This window comes from Bubalus bubalis, chromosome X, assembly GCF_019923935.1.
Source record: "Bubalus bubalis isolate 160015118507 breed Murrah chromosome X, NDDB_SH_1, whole genome shotgun sequence".
NCBI lineage: Eukaryota > Metazoa > Chordata > Mammalia > Artiodactyla > Bovidae > Bubalus > Bubalus bubalis.
Genome location: NC_059181.1, coordinates 138001181 through 138023399, shown reverse-complemented (window position 1 = coordinate 138023399; position 22219 = coordinate 138001181). Strand labels below are relative to the sequence as shown.

Below are 22219 nucleotides of genomic sequence, written 5' to 3'. Positions count from 1 at the left end.
ATTCTGTCACCTCCACTAGCTTTGTTCATAGTGATGCTTTCTAAGGCCCACTTGACTTCACATTCTAGGATGTCTGGTTCTAGGTCAGTGATCACACCATCGTGATTATCTGGGTCATGATCTTTTTTGTACAGTTCTGCTGTGTATTCTTGCCATCTCTTGTTAATATCTTCTGCTTCTGTTAGGTCCATACCATTTCTGTCCTTTATCGAGCCCATCTTTGCATGAAATGTTCCCTTGGTAGCTCTAATTTTCTTGAAGAGATCTCTAGTCTTTCCCATTCTGTTGTTTTCCTCTATTTCTTTGCATTGATCGCTGAGGAAGGCTTTCTTATCTCTCCTTGCTATTTTTTGGAACTCTGCATTCAGATGCTTATATCTTTCCTTTTCTCCTTTGCTTTTCACTTCTCTTCTTTTCACAGTTATTTGTAGGGCCTCCCCAGACAGCCATTTTTCTTTTTTGCATTTCTTTTCCATGGGGATGGACTTGATCCCTGTCTCCTGTACAATGTCACAAACCTCTGTCCATAATTCATTAGGCTCTCTGTCTATCAGATCTAGTCCCTTAAATCTATTTCTCACTTCCACTGTATAATCATACGGGATTTGATTTAGGTCATATCTGAATTGTCTAGTGGTTTTCCCTACTTTCTTCAATTTAAGTCTGAATTTGGCAATAAGGAGTTCATGATCTGAGCCACAGTCAGTCCCGGTCTTGTTTTTGCTGACTGTATAGAGCTTCTCCATCTATGGCTGCAAAGAATATAATCAATCTGATTTCGGTGTTGACCATGTGGTGATGTCCATGTGTAGAGTCTTCTCTTGTGTTGTTGGAAGAGGGTGTTTGCTATGACCAGTGCATTCTCTTGGCAAAACTCGATTAGCCTTTGCCCTGCTTCATTCCGTACTCCAAATTTGCCTGTTACTCCAGGTTTTTCTTGACTTCCTACTTTTGCATTCCAGTCCCCTATAATGAAAAGGACATCTTTTTTTGGGTGTTAGTTCTAAAAGGTCTTGTAGGTCTTCATAGAACCATTCAACTTCAGCTTCTTCAGCGTTACTGGTTGGGGCATAGATTACCATGATATTGAATGGTTTGCCTTGGAAACGAACAGAGATCATTCTGTCGTTTTTGAGATTGCTACCAAGTACTGCATTTCGGACTCTTTTGTTGACCATGATGGCTACTCCATTTCTTCTAAGGGATTCCTGCCCACAGTAGTAGATATAATGGTCATCTGAGTTAAATTCACCCATTCCAGTCCATTTTAGTTCACTGATTCCTAGATTATTGATGTTCACTCTTTCCATCTCCTGTTTGACCACTTCCAATTTGCCTTGATTCATGGACCTAACATTCCAGGTTCCTATGCAATATTGCTCTTTACAGCATCGGACCTTGCTTCTATCACCAGTCACATCCACAACTGGGTATTGTTTTTGCTTTGGCTCCATCCCTTCATTCTTTCTGGAGTTATTCCTACACTGATCTCCAGTAGCATATTAGGCACCTCCTGACCTGGGGAGTTCCTCTTTCAGTATCCTATCATTTTGCCTTTTCATACTGTTCATGGGGTTCTCAAGGCAAGAATACTGAAGTGGTTTGCCATTCCCTTCTCCAGTGGACCACATTCTGTCAGACCTCTCCACCATGACCTGTCCATCTTGGGTGGCCCCACACGGCATGGCTTAGTTTCATTGAGTTAGACAAGGCTGTGGTCCATGTGATCAGATTGGCTAGTTTTCTGTAATTATGGTTTCAGTGTGTCTGCCCTCTGATGCCCTCTAGCAACACCTACCCTCTTACTTGAGTTTCTCTTACCTTGGATGTGGGGTATCTCTTCACGGCTGCTCCAGCAAAGCGCAGCCACTGCTCCTTACCTTGGACAAGGGGTATCTCCTCAGGGCCACCCCTCCTGACCTTGATTGGCTGGGACGCACTGTGCAGAAGTGCGCTGGCTGCCACGCACTGCACAGAAGCCTGGCTGAGAGGACCCACCCCTCACCCAAGGTCAGGGGTGGCGACCCAGAGCACCAGGCTTCACCGGCGCAGGAGCGGAGGAGAGGAGCTACCCCACGTCCGAGGTCAGGGGCAGCAGCCGAGATGAGCTACCCCACGCCCGAGGTCAGGGGCAGCGGCCAGGAGGAGCAACCCCACGTCCAAGGAGTTGTGGCTGCACGGGCGCAGGAGGGCCGAGAGAAGCTACTCCACGTTCAAGACTTGTGGTAGGACTTTAGAAAGCCTCAGATTGGTAATTAGGAAACCTGGGTTCTATAGAAGTAAATAACTATAACCCTGTAATAACTACAATTTATTGGGAGCCTATCTAGTACTAGGCATTGTACCACATTGCAGTAGAGGCAGTAGATTATCGATTATCCTACAATATCCCTTGTAAGGTAGGGGACAATATCCCTATTTTAAGATGAAAAAACAAAGTTATCAGAGGTTATATAATTTTCCCAAGATCATACAATAGTTTGATAAATCTTAATCATAATTTAGGTTTAAATCCAGGTTTCATTGCTCCAAATTCATGTTCCTTCTCTTTCTGTCTGACGTGGTGACCTTGAGTAAGTCACCCAACCTCACTCAGCTAAGGTTTTTTCCCTGTAATATTAGAAGCTTAGGCCAAGTCAGTGGTTTTCAACTAGAGCTGTACATCAGAGTTGCCTGAGGAGCTGTAAAAAAAATAATGCACAGGCTGCACCCCAGATTCACTAAATCAGACTCGTCTGAGTGAAGCCTAGGCATTGTTTGTTTGATTCCTAAGTTGATTCCAATGTGCTGCCAGAGTTGAGAATCACTGACAGTGATGTCTAGAATCTTTTCCAATTACTAAAAACTCAGAAGTTAAAGTCTCAAGAGATTCTGGACATTTTCCTTTTTGACTAAAACTGTAACCTCTCCAGCGTAGATGACTAAGACATTTCAGATTCCTTTTCACTAAATTATCTTCCTTTTCCCTTTATACTTCTCCTATGGAACAAAAAAAAGGAGTGGGTTCTTGAAATTACAGACATTTAAAATTTTAAGAGAAATTTTGCAGTTTCCCAGAATACCTCCACCCCTTTTATTGACTAAATAGAAGGGGAAAGGGCACCATGAGAATTTGATTATTCTGACCCACACTAAGAGGACAGACAGTGGTAGCAAAATGAGGAAGTTTAAGATGCTAATAACTGAGGCAGCTCTCAAATCATCTGCTTGCCAACTTGGATAAGAGTCAGGTGGGGGCCTTGGCCTAGTCCACAAGTGAGACTCATTTATTTTTGCATATGAACTATAATCACTTGTTGTTGAGCTCTCCAAATCTTGAGCTGGGAGAATTATTGTTAAGAGCTGAATGGGAGGAACGGGTAACACAAAATAAATCCTTACAGATACAAAACCAACACTAGAAAACCGTTGACCATCATGCTTTGTTTTGTTGGGCTATGAACTGTAGCATTTTGCTTGGAAAATGCTTTGATACATATAAATAGCAACACAGAGCTGGCAGATACAAAAGGCTTTATGTATAAGATAAGTGAGTAGAAAGCACATTTTTAAAGCAGACGGAGAATCGTCTCATTAAGTAGATTTTTAATAACTCTCTAAAGCCAAATTTATCTAATTTTATTTAATGATTTCCCAGACAAGCTTACTTTTCCTCTAAATGCTGCATGATTGGACTTCACCTCTCCAGCAAAGAATCAGAGGAAGAGTTCACTGGAATCAGAAAACAAAAACCTGAAAAGGATGGTCTGTACACTGGCTGACTCTGTCAAGCAAATTATTCCGATGGCTTGAAATATTTTTGTAACTGTTCACCTCTTTACTGTCAAGTTCACCCCAAAACAGTTCTTTCAGTAAACATGAACAGAATACAATGACCACAAACTTTACAAACAAATCCTTGTCTCAAGGACCCAGGTTCTAAGTATTCCCTAAAATAAGAGTTTAAACCCAGTGGGATGTCTTTCCACTAACTGTCTTCTTTAGGAAAATGACTGAAAATTGGACTGGGTTGTCACAACAAAAGTAAAGAACAAAATCAAAGAACATTTGATGGGGCTGATGGGGCTGAGTCTTTATCATATATATATATATATATATATATATATATATATCATAGTTACCAAATCATTGAATAACATAAATCTCAGGTTCATGCAACCAATTTGCTGTGAAACCAAGATGAGCATCTTAGAGGCCACATGCTTCTGGGACTCGAAAGCAGAAGCGTGATGGGGACAGTAGGGTTATCTCTGGGACATGTTAAGTTTCTAAGAGGTCTGTCCCAAGCAAACATTTTAATTTCAAATGCTTTTGCACTTACACTTAGATCTTCCACCTCCTGCAACCCGAGAACGACCACCAGGATGCAAAACAGTATTTGTGGGCGGCCTGCCTGAAAATGGGACAGAGCAGATCATCGTGGAAGTGTTTGAGCAGTGTGGAGAGATCATTGCTATTCGGAAGAGCAAAAAAAACTTCTGTCACATTCGCTTTGCTGAGGAGTACATGGTGGATAAAGCTCTTTATCTTTCTGGTAGGTGTTTAGTCATGAGGACTGTGCCCACCAGGTATGACACAGAGACTGGGGATCAGTGTGTTTGCATCTGTGGCAGCTAAAGTGAAAAAGTGAAAGTGACAGTTGCTCAGTCGTGCCCAACTCTTTGCTACTCCATGGACTATATAGTCCATGGAATTCCCCAGGCCAGAATACTGGAGTGGGTAGCCTTTTGCTTCTCCAGGGGATCTTCCCAACTCAGGGATCAAACCCAGGTGATTGGGCTTAATGGCAGCCTCTCACCTTCATAGATGAAAAATGTATGTTACAGCCCAGTGTGTTCCTTTAAAGTTCCCATGTAGTGCCAGTTGCCATGTTCAGTCACTTCAGTCAGGTCCAACTTTTTGGGACCCCCTGGACTATAGCCCACCAGACTCCTCTGTCCATGGGATTTCTCCAGGCAAGAATACTGGAGTGGGTAACCATGCCATCCTCCAGGGGATCTTCCCAACCTGGGGAACCCCCATCTCCTGTGTCTCCTGCATTGCAGGTAGATTCTTTATCACTGAGCCACTGGGGAAGCCCCAATTGCCATGGGATAACTCCAAAACTCCTTACTTGTAACATTAAAGGCCTTGATTATCTGTTTTTCCTGTCACCATTACCTCCTAATCCTTCCTTTCCATACCATGTGCTAACCACACTAAACTAATTCTAGTTCCCAGAATGGTGTTTTTTGCCTTTTCCTCTGACTAGAATTACCTTTCCCACCCCACCCACCATACATACATTTTCATAGTCCAGAGCTCCAGCTCAATCACAACCTCTTCTGGAAAGCCTTCCCTGACCTCTCTCCCCACTCTGCACCAGGCTGGTTTGGGCACCCCTTCCTCAGAGCTTCCCCCACACCTGGTGCTTCCCCCTGACAGACACCTGTAATACCGCATGAGAACTTTCTCTCTCCACTCCTGTCTCCTGCAACAGAGCATGAACTCCTTAGGGGAAAGACTATGTCTTCCATAACTTTAAAACCCCAGCATCTAGCACATGACCCTGGTACCAAAGTAGATGTTCAACAGTAACTATGGATGTCAGCTAGTTATCAGATATTAATTGGCTGATAGAATGCTAGGTGGCCGAGGAGATGGCAAAGACCGAGGCACATCTTGCCATCAAGAATATTACACTCTGAAGATGGCAAAATATGATACATATGTCAACAAAACATATCAGGTACCAATAAATGCTAAGAAGAAGATAAAAACAGCTAACACACCTGGGTTTGCTAGGAAAACAAGCATTCTCTGACATTTGAATTGAGATTTGAACAATATGAAGGAGATTGCCATGCAGACACCTGTGGGAAGAGCATTCCAAAATAAGGAAGAGCAAGTCAAAGACCCTGAGATGAAAATGAACTTGGTGTGTACAAGCAGAGGAGAGAAGGTAAGCATGATTGGGGCCCATTAAATGAAGGAGAAGCAGTGACAGGAAATGAAGTCTGAGAGGTAAACACAAGAAAACTGTGTTGGGCCTTTAATCTTTACCAGCATACCTCATTTTATCACACTTTGTATTATTGTGCTTTGCAGATACTGTGTTTTTTACAAATTGAAGTTTTGTGGTAACCCTGCATTGAGCAAGTCTATCAAAGCCATTTTCCCAACAGCATTTAGTCATTTCGTGTCTCTGTGTTACATTTTTGTAATTCTTGGAAAATTTAAAACTTTTCATTATTTGTTTTGGTAATCTGTAATCTTTGATATTATTATTGTCATTGTTTTTGGGTGCCACATATAAGATGTACCCCAGTAAGATGGCTATCCTAACTGATAAATGTGTGTGTTCTGACTGGTTGTTCTCCAATCTCTCCCTCTCCTTGGGCCTCCCTATTTCCTGAGATGCAACAATATTGAAATTAGACCAGTTAATAACCCTACAATGGCCTCTATGTGTTCAAGTGAAAGGAAGAGTCTCTCACTTTAAATCAAAAGTTAGAAGTGATTAAGCTTAGTGAGGAACGCATGTTGAAAACTGAGATAGGTGAAAAGCTAAACTTCTCATCCCAAACAGTTAGCCAAATTGTGTATGAAAGGTAAAGTTCTTAAAGGAAATTGAAAGTACTACTTCAGTGAACACACAAGTGATAAGAAAGTGAAACAGATTTTTTGCTGATATGAAGAGTTTTGTCTGGATAGATCAGACCAGCCGTGACAGTCCCTTAAGCCAACGCCTAGCCCAGAGCAAGGTCCTAATTCTCTTCAATCCTGTGGAGGCTGAGAGAAGTGAGGAAGCTGTAGAAGAAAAACTTGAAGCCAGCAGAAGTTGGTTCATAAGGTTTAAAGAAAGAAGTCATCTCCATCACATAAAAGTGCACAGAGAAGCAGCAAGGGCTGATGTACAAGCTACAGCAAGTTATCCAGAAGATCGAGCAAAAATCATTAATGAAGGTGACTACAGTAAGCAACAGATTTTCAATGGAGATGAAACAGCCTTCTATTGGAAGAAGATGACATGTAGGAATTTCACAGCTGGAGAGGAGAGCTCAATGCCTGTGTTCAAAGCTTCAAAGGACAGACTGGCTCTCTTGTTATGGGCTAATGCAGCTGGCAACTTTCAAGTGAAGCAAATTCTCATTTACCGTTCTGAAACTCCTAGGTCCCTTAAGAATTATGCTAATTCTACTCTTCCTGTGCTCTATAAATGGAGCAACAAAGCCTAGATGACAGCACGTCTGTTTAACAACATGGTTTACTGAATAGTTTAAGCCCACTACTCAGACTGACTGGTCAGGGAAAAAGAAAAGATTCCTTTCAAAATGTTACTGCTCATTGACAGTGCATCTGGTCATGCAAGAGCTCTGATGGCTGTTAATGTTTTCATGCCTGCTAACACAGCAGCCATTCTCTGTAGCCCATGGATCAGAGTCATTTCAATTTTCCAGTCTTATTATTTAAGAAATACAATGAATAAGGTTATAGCTACCATAGATAGTGATGCCTCTGATGGATCTGGAAACAGTCAATTGAAAACCTTCTAGAGAAGACTCACCATTCTAGATGCCATTAAGAACATTTGTGATGGGAAGAGGTCAAAATACCAACATACCCAGGAGTTGGGAAGAAGTTGATTCTAACCCTCATGGATGACTCTAAGGGGCTCAAGACCTTGGTGGAAGAAGTAACTGAAGACGTGGTGGAAATAGCAAGAGAACTAGAATTAGAACTGGAGCCTGAAGATGTGACTGAATTACTGTAATCTTAATGATAAAACTGTAATGGGTGAGGAGTTGCTTCTTAGAGATGTGCACAGAAAGTGGTTTTGTGACATAGAATCTACTCCTGGTAAAGATGCTATGGAGACTGTTGAAATGACAACAGAAGATTTAGAATATTATACAAACTTAGTTGTTTAAACCAGCGGCAGGGTTTGAGAGGATTGGCTCCAATTTTGAAAGAAGTTCTACTGTGAGTAAAATTCTATCAGACAGCACTGCATGCTACTGAGAATGGATGAAGCAAACGTCATTATTGTTTTAAATTTTAAGAAATTGCCACAGCCACGTCAACCTTCAGAAACCATCACCTCGATCAGTCAGCAGCCATCAACGCCAAGGCAAGACCCTCTACCAGCAAAAAAGATTACAACTCACAGAAGGCTCAGATGATGGTTGGCATTTTTTAGCAATAGAGTATTGTAATTAAGTTATTTACATTTTTAGGCATAATACTATTGCACACTTCATAGACTACAGTGCAGTGTAAGCATAACTTCTATATGCACTGGGAAATCAAAAATTATGTATCACTCACTTTATTGTGATGTTCACTTCATGGTGGTAGCCTGGAACTGAACCTAAAATATCTCCAAGGTATTCTGGGTACAACAGGAAGCCATTGAGGGATTTTTAAGGATAGAGTGACATGATCCAGTATACATTTTAGAAATATCACTTCTAAAGTGATAGATTGATGTAAAGGATGGACTGAAGGGTATGGAGAACGCTGGTGACTGGTGGTTAGGTAGCTAACTATAGTATCAGTCTAATCCAGAACTGATAGTGGCTTATATACTATGGTAGTTGGAGTGGAGATAGTAAGAACTAGTCTGCATAAAGTCACTTGTTTCTTGTGAGGAGACTGAGGTGATTGGAACTGGAAGCTCCAATACTTTGGTCACCTGATGCGAAGAGCCAACTCATTGGAAAAGATCCTGATGCTAGGAAAGATTGAAGGCAAGAAGAGAAGGGTGTGACAGAGGATAAGATGGCTGGATAGCATCACCGACTCAGTGGACATGAATCTGAGCAAACTCTAGGAGATAGTGAAGGACAGGGTAGCCTGGTAGGCTGTAGTCCATGGGGTGGCAAAGAGTTGGACATAACTGAGCAACTGAACAACAACTCTTAAATATTATAAAATGAAGCCCTTTGCCTTTTAGGGTGGTTTCAAGATAAAGTTTCATGGTCAATCTTTTACTTAACTTGAATTATTATTCATTATGGGGCAGTGGACAGATAAAACTGAAGGCAGAAGATGAAGTAATTGGAAAGGGCATAGAACCATTAACTACTTCCTTGCCTAAGGGTTAACAGTTTGGAAGAATTGGGTCCAAGTGCTACAGAATCTTCATTCATGTAACAGGCACTTGTTGGACATCTCTTTGTGTAAGCTATTGTGCTAAATGTTGTGCAGGATAGAAAACAGGTAAAACCTAGTTCTTCCCCTTAACGAATCTAAGGTTAGCGTGAAGTCTTACATTCATTTATCAAAGAATCATTGAGCACCAGTTAGTATCTAACTGCTCCTGCTAAGTCGCTTCAGTCGTGTCCGACTCTGTGTGACCCCATGGACTGCAGCCTACCACGCTCCTCCGTCCATAGTATTTTCCAGGCAAGAGTACTGGAGTGGGGTGCCATTGCCTTCTCTGACCTATTGCAATAGGCCAAAGAAAAAGTAATGAGTGTTGGAAAAAGTAGGCTGGTAACACGGGAGAAGTGAGGAGGCAGATGTAGAATGCTCTTTTTACATTTGCTAAGTGCTGTAAAATCCAGCTCCTGGAGATTTAACAGCACTTAGCAATGATGACAGAGCATTCCACAATAGACTATTTTAATAAGAACTTAAAGGTCTTGAAAAGCCCTGAACAGTTGTACATAAAAGACGACATGCTGCTCAGGAGGCATCCATCTAAACATTGAAATCAGCTCTCTGGTAACAGCCACCTGGAAACATTCTGATGGCTGCCAAAGGAAAGAAGATTGCAATCACCAATATGAAAACAACTAATTTTTCCCTTTAAATTTGAACCTGCTCCTTGAAAGTTTAAAAGTGCTAGAAAACTCCTGAATTGGATGGCTGTTCTCCCACATTGTAAAAGAAAGAGATTTAAACAAACAAAAATCCCTTAGAAAAGAGGCTGAAGCGTTCCCCTCTGTCTCCAGGCAATACGCTGGGGAAATCACAGTAATCACTTCATTTGGTTCTTGTCTCTTAGTGATCTCTGTCTTCAATACCTAATGTCCAGAGTCTTAAAAACCATTGTTTCATATATTTTGTCCATATTTTTAGTGGTTTAAGGCAGGAGTTACTCTGCAAGCTTGTGCTGAGAATGAAATGAGATAAATGGGTGTGGAAGCACCTAGCTAAGCTTTTGAAACTTAAAAGGCTAATAAAAACAGTAATTTTAAAAAGTTTTTTTGTTGAGAGATTTAACTTGGGTGCTAAAGCTGCGACCAAAAATGGAGGTGGGGACTTGAATCCTGGTTTTATGAATCCCAGTCCCATACCAGTATACTATAAGCATGCGCGTGCTAAGTCACTTCAGTCGTGTCTGACTCTTTGTGACCCTATGGTCTGTAGCTCTCCAGGGTTGTCTGTCCATGGGATTTCCCAGGCAAGAATACTAGAGTGGGTTGCCATTTTCTCCTCCAGAGGGTCTTCCTGACCCAGGGATCGAACCCCGGTCTCCTGCATTGCAGGCAGATTCTTAACTGCTGAGCCACCAGGGAAGCCCAGTATAAACACACTACCTCTTTTTTTGGGTAAGGATTCCAAATTATATGTCAGCTGGATAACATACCACTTTCCATCATTTCTCTTCCACACCCTCCCACCCAACTCCTTCAAATGGTTATGAATCACCAACTATGTCTAAGAAACAATATAGGGGATTGAAATGTCAACCTGATACATTGAAATTTTATCAAGTTTTTTTGGTGGTATGACTGACACTGTTGAAGTTATCCAAAGACAGTAGAGTTTGAAGCCAGCTTTTTCATTCTTCCCAGCCCATGGTGCCATATAAGGCTTATTCTTGATACTGTTACCACAGACCCTCCCTCTGTCACAGGTAAGGTGGCAGATGGAGGAATCTTGGACTATATTATATTTTATGTGGCTTCCCAGGTGGCTCAGTGGGTAAAGAATCTGCCTGCAATGCAGGAGACCCAGGTTCGATCCCTGGGTCGGGAGGAGCCTGGAGGTGAGTATGGCAACCCACTCCAGTATTCTTGCCTGGGAAATCTCATGGACAGAGGAACCTGGCAGGTTACAGTCAATAGACTCGCAAAGAGACACGACTGAGCACAGACGCCAACTATGAAATAATAAACTTTTATCAGAGACAGAGAGTATAATCCAAGCCTGTAGTGTTCCCCTTGTAGTAGTGGGGAGAGAATTTGGAGTTATGTGGCCAACTGAAACCACTGCGATTGCATTTGAAGGACGCAACTTGGAAAGCAACTTGCAGCCACTCACTCACTGGGCTGCTCTTGTGCTCCTCTCTCTCCCTCTTGTGCACTTAGGTTACCGCATTCGCCTGGGCTCTAGCACTGACAAAAAAGACACAGGCCGGCTTCACGTTGATTTTGCACAGGCTCGAGATGATCTGTATGAGTGGGAATGCAAACAACGGATGCTAGCAAGAGAGGAACGCCACCGCAGAAGGATGGAAGAAGAAAGGTTGCGCCCACCATCCCCACCTCCAGTGGTCCACTATTCCGACCATGAATGCAGCATTGTTGCTGAAAAACTAAAAGGTAAATGAAACATTTGAGCTTGGTGATTAGCTCTCTTCTTTGGAGAAATTTAATAAATGTCTTTGTATTGTTGGCAGTTATCCTCGAATTTCCCACTGAGAGATTCTAGGCATTTCTTGTGTTGAAGCCTTGCAGATAGAGAGGTGTACCCAGTAATTCAAGAGCCAAAGAATCTGTCCCTCCCACTTGTGTCTCTGATCCTTCACTGTTTCAAGTGATGTTACTTTTTCTCTCCATACATCAGGTGATTAGGAAGAAACAGGTTTTTCCCACTTTTTCACATCAGAGAATTTTAGCTGTGATCCATGACTGGAGACCTGTAAGCACCCCCACCCCCTTTCATTGTGGATGGCAAGTTAGCTTTGAATTCTAAATCAGAATAAATCAAGATGGTAGAACTTGTCGTGACCTCAGGAAACTCTGGCTAAATTCCATTTTATAGATGAAAATTGGAGGGCCATGCATCTAAGGACAGTGTATGTCCTTAGATTACCCTGGTGGCGCAGAGGTTAAAGTGTCTGCTTGCAATGTGGGAGACCTGGGTTCGATCCCTGGGTCGGGAAGATCCCCTGGAGAAGGCAATAACAACCCACTCCAGTATTCTTGCCTGGAGAATCCCATGGACGGAGGAGCTTGGTGGACTACAGTTCGTGGGTCGCAAAGAGTCAGACACAACTGAGCGACTTCACTTTTACTTTCACTTTAGCTACCACCAACTAAAAGAGAATTTCTTGAATCACAAAATGGTCAATTTATTTCACACAGTAACTATAGAGACTTTTAGATATTGCTAAATCAAACTGCTTTCCCTTTAGTTTTGATTCCTGTTCCCCTTGCTTGACTCTCAGAGCCATTTCACTAATTTAATCTTAATTGCCCTGCCTAGTCTCTTGTGTTAGCTCAAATCCAGTTTTTTCATATGGTTGATTTTATTGGATGAGGGCTAGTGTCCCATCGATCTTACTGATGACACCAGCACTGCTCTAACGGTATGAATTTTCCCTGCTTCTTGTGCTCTAGGCTTAGCAAGATGCTGCTAATTCCACTTTGCAAATAGGTCTCATTCACAAAACTTGTTTGCACCATTTAGCCTAAGGGCTCCACACATTACAGAAATCCTTTGTTTGGATTGATTTGTCTTCCTCTAAGAGAAAAGCAGAAAACAGAGTCAAAAGTAGAGGCACAGAAGTAATGGGTTGGTTAGAAAAGCTGGAAAGGCTGAAAGCAGACACCAGGTCCAAGATTTACCTACTTCCATAAGACCAAACAGCTCACTTTGAACTTTTCTTAACAAAATGAATTTGCTCATTGTATGGACCTCATGCAAAAAGTGAGCATTGATACATCAAGTATATGCCAATTATTTTTTAAAAACTGAGCATCAACATAAAGACTGGTACGTAAGTAACGAAAAGCTGCTCTAATGGTGAGGCTGACTTCCCATTACATATCTGCACTAAAAAATGCAAGTGGCGAGGAGTTCATATTACGGTAAGAGATGGTTCTTCTGGATGTAAGGGTTCCTAGGCAGAGAGCTATGTAGAGTCCTACAGTGGGCTTTCAATGGGATGCTAATGGACTCTCCTTTATCGGGAGCCTTTAACAGCAGAATGTGTAAGTGGTACGTCAGAAAGCTGAATCAGAGGCTTTGAAAGAGCAGTGCTACTATTTTAACATCAGAGAGTGACTCCTAACTAGCTGTAGAAATCCACTTGGACGTATCCTCAGGCAAGAGAAACAGGATATGGAGAAATGTTGAAATAGAACAAATTACATCAAAATAGATTGTGACTGGGACTGAGTGGAAGGCCTGGGGCTGTGGATTGGATGCAGGAGTGATGTTAAAAAAGGTCAGACATAAGTGTTTATACCTAAAGAATAGCCATTTAACTCTTTCTTAAGCCTCCTCCCAATGGATTCCATGGATCCAGGATAAAGTTACCATCAAATTCAAGTTAAACTCAAGACTCAAGTTTTATTATGCTTCTTAAAAAATAAGATTGTGGAATTCTGAAGTTCTCTCACCACTAATTTATACATTACACACACACACATACAGAGGCATTAAAAACTGCAATATGTGAAAACTGTATCAATGAAGAAATCTTTCTTTAAGGAAAGAAGAGACACTCTTGTTCTGAAAACTCTTCATAGACTAGACTACAACCAATCTTACTAGTTTTGGAATCTTTCATTCTGTCTGTATATCCGCCTGCTGGCTGCCTGTGTGTTCACGCATGTGTATGCATGGCTCCTTGCCCTCAGCAACTCATTTTACAACTGTCGCCAAAAAGCCATGGTGGCCTCCTTGCCAGCATGTTGGGAAAATAGATGGAGATTTGGTTACATTCGATGTCTCTAAAAATAAATCCTCTTTTTCCAGATGATTCCAAATTCTCAGAAGCTGTGCAGACCTTGCTCACCTGGATTGAGCGAGGAGAGGTGAACCGTCGCAGTGCCAACAACTTCTACTCCATGATCCAGTCGGCCAATAGCCACGTCCGTCGCCTGGTGAACGAGAAAGCTGCCCATGAGAAAGACATGGAGGAAGCAAAGGAGAAGTTCAAGCAGGCGCTTTCTGGGATTCTCATTCAATGTGAGTGGAAGTCATAGTTCTGCTGGAAGGATGAGAGGGCACTTCACTTAGTCATTGCTCTCTCTAGACAGGAACCAGGCCTTCAGAGCCATCCTGTGTCAAGAAGCACCGCCCTCTTCATCACTGCCTTGTGCTTTCCTTATATTACCAAATGCCCAAGCTCCAGTTTCACAGGAATCATGTATGCACTTACCGTGTTCATTTTCTCTGGAGTATCTACTTCAGCTCCTTAGAAACACTGACACTTAGACAATAGGCTTGTGCTTTTACTTTCCCTGGTTCTCAAAGTAAGTTACAAGCAGCCTCAGGCTCCAGTGGAAAACTCAGAATTTCACTGATGAAGTCAGGATGTAGCATCAGGATTTGTAAGCTTCTTAGCTTCAGATTTGCCTCATTATTATTGTGTAATATGCTTTTCAGGTATTCCATTTTAGGGATAAATTGTAATTATATTTTCTGAGGTAATTGAATAAAAGCCAAATTTGCTACTTCTACCTTTTATCTTTAGTTTCCTTTGACATTTCCTTTACTGATGTCAGGAGATCCTGGGAGGGCACGGGAAGCCACTGAAATAGCCATTTTCAAAAATTAGTACCACACCAAACCCATCTAAGGTCTCCTAAATGAGACAGGGCAGAAAAACTCTCATATAATGGTTTTAGTTCTCCATATTATAAAACTATGCACTCTTCTCTTTTGACTGAGAAGCTGTATTCACATTAGGAATGAGGGTACGGTTTTATGACTTTGGTTTTAAACAATCATGGCCTAGTCTTCTCATATTTGACTTCCCATACTTGACTTACACATAAACAGGATTAAGGAGGAGTTGTTTCATTTTTCATTTTTATTCTGAAAGTCCTATGGTCATAGAATCTGGGAGGAGAAAGCATATGTTTTTTAGACTTCAGAATAAATGGGAAAAGAGAGTAGCAAGCCTTATGGGAATATAAATTCTTAAATCATCAGTAAACAAGCTACCAATAGGGCTGCAAAGAAAGAAATAACACCTCTGAATTTTCTTACTGTGAACACCCAGCCAGGCAGAGGATCTTGTCCTTCTTCTCTTTTCCCAGAAAAATAGTCATGACTGTTTTCCCTCTCTTGAACCAATTGCAATAAAGCCCGAGAATATTTGTACACATTTCCTCATTTGACATTTTAAGCGACCCTGAAAAATATTTTGTAGGACTGCACTTACATGGTATTCTTGCATAATACTTGTATTTCTCCAGCCAACAAGCCTATCTAAGTAGACTTAAAATAGGTCCCATCCACTTTAGGTTTTGATTTGTTGCTTCCAGTTAGACATACCTCAGAATAGTAAGAGGATAGATTCCATTGAAATGAAGCATTCAGGCTCATTCTGAAGGGCTAGTTTATGTAAGAAACCAATGGTCACAAGGAGCTGGTATAGTTCACTGTTTGCTCTCATGCTGTACTGGGTCAGTAGCGCTAAACCACATTCACCATGACTCCTGCCTGAATGAATACACACTGCCTCTATTAAAGCTTTATTCACCCTTTCACCCCAAATCTTCTAGAGTTCTACTGATGTATACTGATATCTTTGCCTTTGAATCCTCTTTAAACTCATGGTACCCCAACACATGTAGCCTTTTTTTTTTTTTTAAGCACAACTCTAGTCAAGTAGTGTCGTAGGAGACACACCAAGCTGATGCTTCTCTTATTTCTTTTCTCCTCGCTTTTGCCATCCCTGGGTGATACTCTGGCTGATTCAACTGTTGATCTGACGCTGCAGTTGAGCAGATAGTAGCCGTCTACCATTCCGCCTCCAAACAAAAGGCTTGGGACCACTTCACAAAAGCCCAGCGTAAAAACATCAGCGTTTGGTGCAAACAAGCTGAGGTTAGTAACTTTTTACTCTGGTAGCCCCTCAGGGGAACAGTTTCTTTCTTTAACAAGTTATTGATTTGGAGTTTAGCTAGAATTAAATAGTGCCAAGCTCCCCCGGCCACAACAAGCCCCTAATGAAATACTGAGACCAGTTCTGTAGCCTGTCGCTGTGTCCTGACCGCCTGCTGCCAAAAGGTAATAAATGTGCACATGTTGTCTTGAATGCATTCTGCTGGATGGAAACCTTAGTAGTGAAAATGTAGCTGCGATAATTAAAAGTTTACTTCTCTAAGCTAGCTAGTCTTGGGTACAACAATAATTACTGACCTGTGTGTCTAGTGGTAGTGATATTAGGGCTGTCTTACATTTATTAGAGCATCTTGACAATTAAAGCTAAAAGCTGCCTGGTGGTACATTGGAGCACTGAAATTTCTGAGCTTCTTTTATCAAACCTGCTCAGCCATCATTATAGGTGGCAGCTTTAAAGGTAACAGAGGACTCTGATTTCAAATTAAGATGGACACACACCTCTCTGCTTGTGCTCAGGTGACATTTTTAGCGTAACACTAGAATGTATCTGATGGGATTAGGTTTTGGTTCTAAATCCAAGATTAAAAACTGAGATGGGAGGTTTGTTTACACTGATATGCCTTTGGAATGGTGTGACATAGGCCTCGAGTTCTACTTTTCCTACGGGTAGCTTCCTTACCCAGTCAGCCCTGACGCCTTCAATCTATGTATGCAGCAGCTTTTTCAACTTTGTTTCTGAGTCCTGTTTGCCAGTCTAGTTGCAATCCCATTGCATCTATCAATGTAGGTTGTCATATTCCTTAATATTTAAATAGCATTTGTAGGGAATTTACATATTATAAATATAATAATGGGCTTCCCTTGTGGCTCAGCTGGTAAAGAATCTGCCTGCAATGCAGGAGACCTGGGTTCAATGCCTGGGTTGGGAAGATGCCCTGGAGAAGGGAAAGGCTACCCACTCCAGTATACTGGCCTGGAGAATTCCATGGACTGTATAGTTTATGGTGTCACAAAGAGTTGGACCCAACTGAGTGACTTTCACTCACTCACTCACTACATATTATAAAACACTTTCACACTGGTTATCTCACCTACATGAGCCTCCCAGTAAATGTGGTGCAGTGGAAAGAACCCAGAACTTGGAATTGACGTGAATTCAAATCTCAACTCTGACTTATTACAGCTGCGTGATTTTGAGCAAGCTGGTCAGCCTTTCTTAGTCACTTTCTTAATCATCTGGATTCAATGAGATGAACTATATAGACAGTGAAAGTGAAGTCGCTCAGTCGTGTCCGACTCTTTGCAACCCCATGGACTGTATCCTATCAGGCTCCTCCGTCCATGGGCTTTTCCAGGCAAGAGTGCTGGAGTGGATTGCCATTTCCTTCTCTAGGGGATCTTCCCGACCCAGGAATCGAACCCAGGTCTCCCGCATTGCAGGCAGATGCTTTACCATCTGAGCCACCATGGAAGCCCATATAGACAGTATGAAAATACAAATACTATATAAATGAGAAATAGTATTATTTCAGTTGATCATTAACAACTCCATAAGGAATAATAAGTAAGTAGAGTTTTACATGTGAGAAAACTGAGACATGGAAATGTTAAGTGATGTACACAAAATGACATAGTTGGTAAGTGGTCAGTTCAGGACTGGACATTCTTCACTCTGCGCTCTGGTATAAACTGCCTAGTGGTCTTGAGCCGGTCATTTCGTCTTTGTGAACCTCAGTTTCCTAACCTATCAAATGAAGATAATGATCTATCCCTTCTGTCCTTCATGAGAATACATGACATAGTCTGTGTGGCAACAATTTGAGAACCATGAAGAGCATTTAGAGGAAGATAAACCCACTCCTATTCATAAACTGACAGTCTCTGAGCCATCAGTTCTGGCTCAGTCAAGAGATCAGGGAGTCACTGCAGAGAAATCCTTGACAATATCAGCCCAGTAGAGGGTTCAGTTCAGTTCAGTCGCAGTTCAGTTCAGCTGTCTACAGTTTCAGCTCAGTCTGAAATTTCTGAGCTTCTTTTATCAAACCTGCTCAGCCATCATTATAGGTGGCAGCTTTAAAGGTAACAGAGGACTCTGATTTCAAATTAAGATGGACACACACCTCTCTGCTTGTGCTCAAGTGACATGACTTGTGCTCAGTCGTGTCCAACTCTTTGTGACCCCATGAATCGCAGCACGGCAGGCCTCCCTGTCCATCACCATCTCCTGGAGTTCGCTCAAACTCACGTCCATCGAGTTGGTGATGCCATCCAGCCATCTCATCCTCTGTCGTCCCCTTCTCCTCCTGCCCCCAATCCCTCCCAGCATCAGAGCCTTTTCCAATGAGTCAACTCTTCCCGTGAGGTGTCCAAAGTACTGGAATTTCAGCTTTAGCATCATTCCTTCCAAAGAACACCCAGGGCTAGAGTCATACAAATCCAGAAAGTTTGTAATTGTTTAAAAAATGATAATTAGGGTCAAAAAAGGAAGTGATTGTCTTACTGTAGCACAAAATGGTTTTAGAATGCTAGAGCTACCTCATGTTGTGGAGCCCAACAAACAAAATTCAATATTTCAAGTCAAATGTGTACTGAACACATTCTCTGTCTCAGGTATTATGACAGGCAATGCAGAATGAGGTGGTCTTTGTCCTCACTGAGCTAAAAAGTTTTTAAAAAGTGATCAAGGGGAGGGTTGGAGTTTAACACCTAAATTTCAAGTAGCCAAAATCTTTAGTTGAAATAATTCAGAAAAATAAAAGTTGAGAGAAAAATGCTCAGTATGTCTTCCCGTTGTAGAAAAGCCATACTAGTCTCTACCTTCCCTTCGAAACACATACCTGTGTATCCTTTTTAGGGGTTGGAACAGGCTGTCTGAAGTGCCCCACCCATTACAGAAAACCCTACCCTGTACACTATTTCCTTTTTCATAGGAGTGGCACCTCTTGTTGGAGCACTGACTCACCTAGCCCACAACCCTTTCGTAAACAAATTTGCAAAAATGGTCTCCATTAATACTATTCATCAAGGCTCTGTGTAGTTATAGCAAGCCCACATATCTGGTGGCTATATGCATGCATGCATGTGCAGTCTCTCAGTCATGTCTGACTCTTTGTGACCCCATGAACCATAGCCCGCCAGGCTCCTCTGTCCATGGAATTTTCCAGACAAGAATATTGGAGTGGGTTGCCATTTCCTTCTCCAGGGGATCTTCCTGACTAAGGGATTGAACCCTCATCTCTTATGTTTCCTGCATTGGCAGGCAGAATCTTTACCACTGAGCCACCTGGGAAGCCCCTGGTGGCCATATGCTTGAGTTTAGTTACCTCCTCAATAAACTGAGCTATGCTAGTGAGCTGGCCATTTCTCTGGGGCTGTGGAGAGCTGAGACTTACACACCCTGTCACCTAGTATTGCAGCGGAGCTTGCTTGACACAGTGATAAGGACACGGCCAGCATGACTTACTACATATTTGGTGATGTGCCTTGTAGGCTTTGTAAAAACCTAGAAAAATGCTTCCTGCCTGTTGGATTGGATTAATTAAGGTCTACCTTGAATACTGCAATCTTTATAAGTAAAACTACTGACAGTGGAACATAGCTCGTGGCCTTGCTCTAGCATCGTATTCCCTAAACCTAAAAGATTTCTTCTGCTTTATATTGGTGCCTTTTTAAATCATGGCATTAAATTTGTTTTCAACTCTGTGTACTTTCACTTGATGACAGGCAATGCTGAGGACTAGAAGGCAGTATCCTGTAGAAAGTGACAGAACTGTCCTCTTAAATCAGGGCTGCCTCTTAGAACCCCACAGAGAATCAGAGCATCTCAGTGACTTAATCAACTAAACTGGCTTTTTCTTGATGTAGGCATCAAAGCTACAACTCCTAAGCTAGGGATTTCATTAAGGTAGAAGAGTCTTACACTGAACCTTTTCTACCAGTTGCCTTGGGGAATAAACCAGCGGGTGACCTCCTCATGTCACAGAGTACCTGTTCTTTGTCTCGTTGTCATCCTCCTTCCAGCAGCCAACCCTGTCTCACTCTAGTGAGAGAAGGTACAGAGTAAGAAGAAAAAGTCCCCACTTTCAGGGAGCTAAGGGCACTCACTCTAGCAGCATCCACCAGGCAGACTAGTTTGATAATGAGTCTTTTTCATTGGTTTACTTTCCTGATTTATGTGTGTGAGGCTTCTGCTGATATAATTTGAAAGGGTAATAAAATAAGAGAAGGCTGATGTCCCTCCCCTTAATAAAAGTTAGCATCTTCAGTGACTTTACTGACAGTTCTGAGTGTTGTGGGAACCCTTTTTCTATGAAATCATTGAAAACCTGTGTATTTCTCTTACTGAGATCTTGGCCTACATTACAAGTTGGGTGGTATTAATATATAAGAAGTGGTAGGCACTGGAAGATACTCCCTTGCATTCTCCCTGATGTGAGATTTTATATCACTGGACCAGAGAAAAGGGACATGGTGATTACATACTATTAATAGCATCCTCATGAAGTGAAATACTGTGATTGCTAAAATCATTCCAAACTCTGAAGACCTGGTTGCAGATAAATGTTCAAGTCATCTGCATACCCTCATTTTAGGACCCATTTGCACTAACACTAGCTTTTGCTTTCAGCCATCAAACCACATACCAACAAAATTTGGATCAACCAAATTTGTATTTCCATTATGTAGCATACAATAGACATTGATTAAGAGCCTGTGTTTGTGCTTTGGTTGATTGGCTTGAACGATATCTCAGAATCAAATTTCTACATATGCATAGGAGTTATCTCCCTCTCATCTGCCCTTTTGCCACTACTATTAATGTTCAAAGTCTGGGTAAGTACAATTTTGTAATGCAATTCATAAGGAACTTTGCTTTTCTTATAGTTATATTCCTGTCAAAAAACATGAGTAAGATGAATTTAAGTCCACATAAATTTCTTGGAAACTATATAGTTAGATAATTAATGTTCAATGATTTATGATTTGCCTACTTTATGATAAATCAAAAATGTCAGCTGGTACCAAGATGATTCTTTTCATGCATTTTCCTCTGTCTAGGGTTTTTGTTTTATTCTATGTTGAAAATGCTTTGTCCTCCATAGTGGAGCAGTATGTGAATATCTAAGCTTCACAAAAAGTTACTGCATGGAGAAGGAAATGGCAACCCACTCCAGGATTCTTGCCTGGAAAATTCCATGGACAGCGGAGCCTGGTGGGCTACAGTCCATGGGGTCACAAAGAGTTGGCCACAGTTGAGCGACTGAGCACAGAATAGACTCAAAGGCATCATAATGCATTTTGAAAAGTCACTAACAGTTCACTGTTTAAATAAAAATATCGCAGGTCTACTATGGGCAACAAAGTGATGTAAAAACCTTAGGAGGGCTGTCTTATCTTTTTTGATGTACTCTATCAGTGATGTGACCCAGTTGATTTCAGGTAGAGATTTACAAATGAAAATTTCTGGAAAATGTTTTTGCATGCCATTGCCACTCATTTGTGCTTCCCTGGTGGCTCAGATGGTAAAGAATCTGCCTGCAATGCAGGAAACCTGGGTTTGATACACTGGGTAGGGAAGATCCCCTGGAGAAGGGAATGGCAAATCACTCCAGTATTCTTGCCTGGAGAATTCTATGGACAGAGGAGCCTGGTGGGCTACAATCCATGGTGTCGCAAAGAGTCGGGCATGACTGAGCAACTTTCACTCACTAGAAGTGTAAATTCCTTGGATTGGCCACTCGTTTGGCTTCAGTGATCCAACAGTCAGGATGGGAAAAGGGGCAAATCTAAGAGACAGCTATTTCTCTTGCTGCCTATACTTGAGTGACTCAAAGTCCTCCTGCTGCCTGCTCCTGTGTCCGCACTAGGTAGAGTGCCTTCCTTAGGTAAATGCCACGTTTCAGTTCTTCACTCTGAAGGTATTCGTTAGGGCTTGATTCCAAAAGTAGAGCTTTTTTGATCTATCAGAGAATATAGAAAATAGGCATTTTAGATATCAAGTGCTTTAATGGTAAGGTTTTCAAAGTATTAAAATCTCATTTACTTTACTTACAGGTGGTGTCATTTACTGAATGCTGTCCCTATGTTTACTGTTGTCTGGTGCCCTATAACTGCTATTGTTCTCTTTGCTTATTTATATTTATAGAAAAGTAATGATATAGGCCTTAGTTTCTGTGTAGCTAAGAAGGATTGGCTAGTGGTT

At 41.7% G+C, this 22219-nt stretch overlaps 1 protein-coding gene across 12 annotated transcripts in view; it reads left to right on the top strand.

Moving 5' to 3' along the window:
• Window positions 1-22219, top strand: part of ENOX2 (ecto-NOX disulfide-thiol exchanger 2) — a 291413-nt gene that overhangs the window by 227431 nt on the left and 41763 nt on the right. For all 12 annotated transcript variants that reach the window (XM_044937251.2, XM_025276941.3, XM_025276944.3 and 9 more), the window contains 4 exons: window positions 4328-4534; window positions 11301-11534; window positions 13918-14130; window positions 15893-15999. In XM_044937251.2, coding sequence (XP_044793186.1) covers window positions 4328-4534; window positions 11301-11534; window positions 13918-14130; window positions 15893-15999 — 761 coding nt within the window. The remainder of the gene's footprint in view (window positions 1-4327; window positions 4535-11300; window positions 11535-13917; window positions 14131-15892; window positions 16000-22219) is intronic.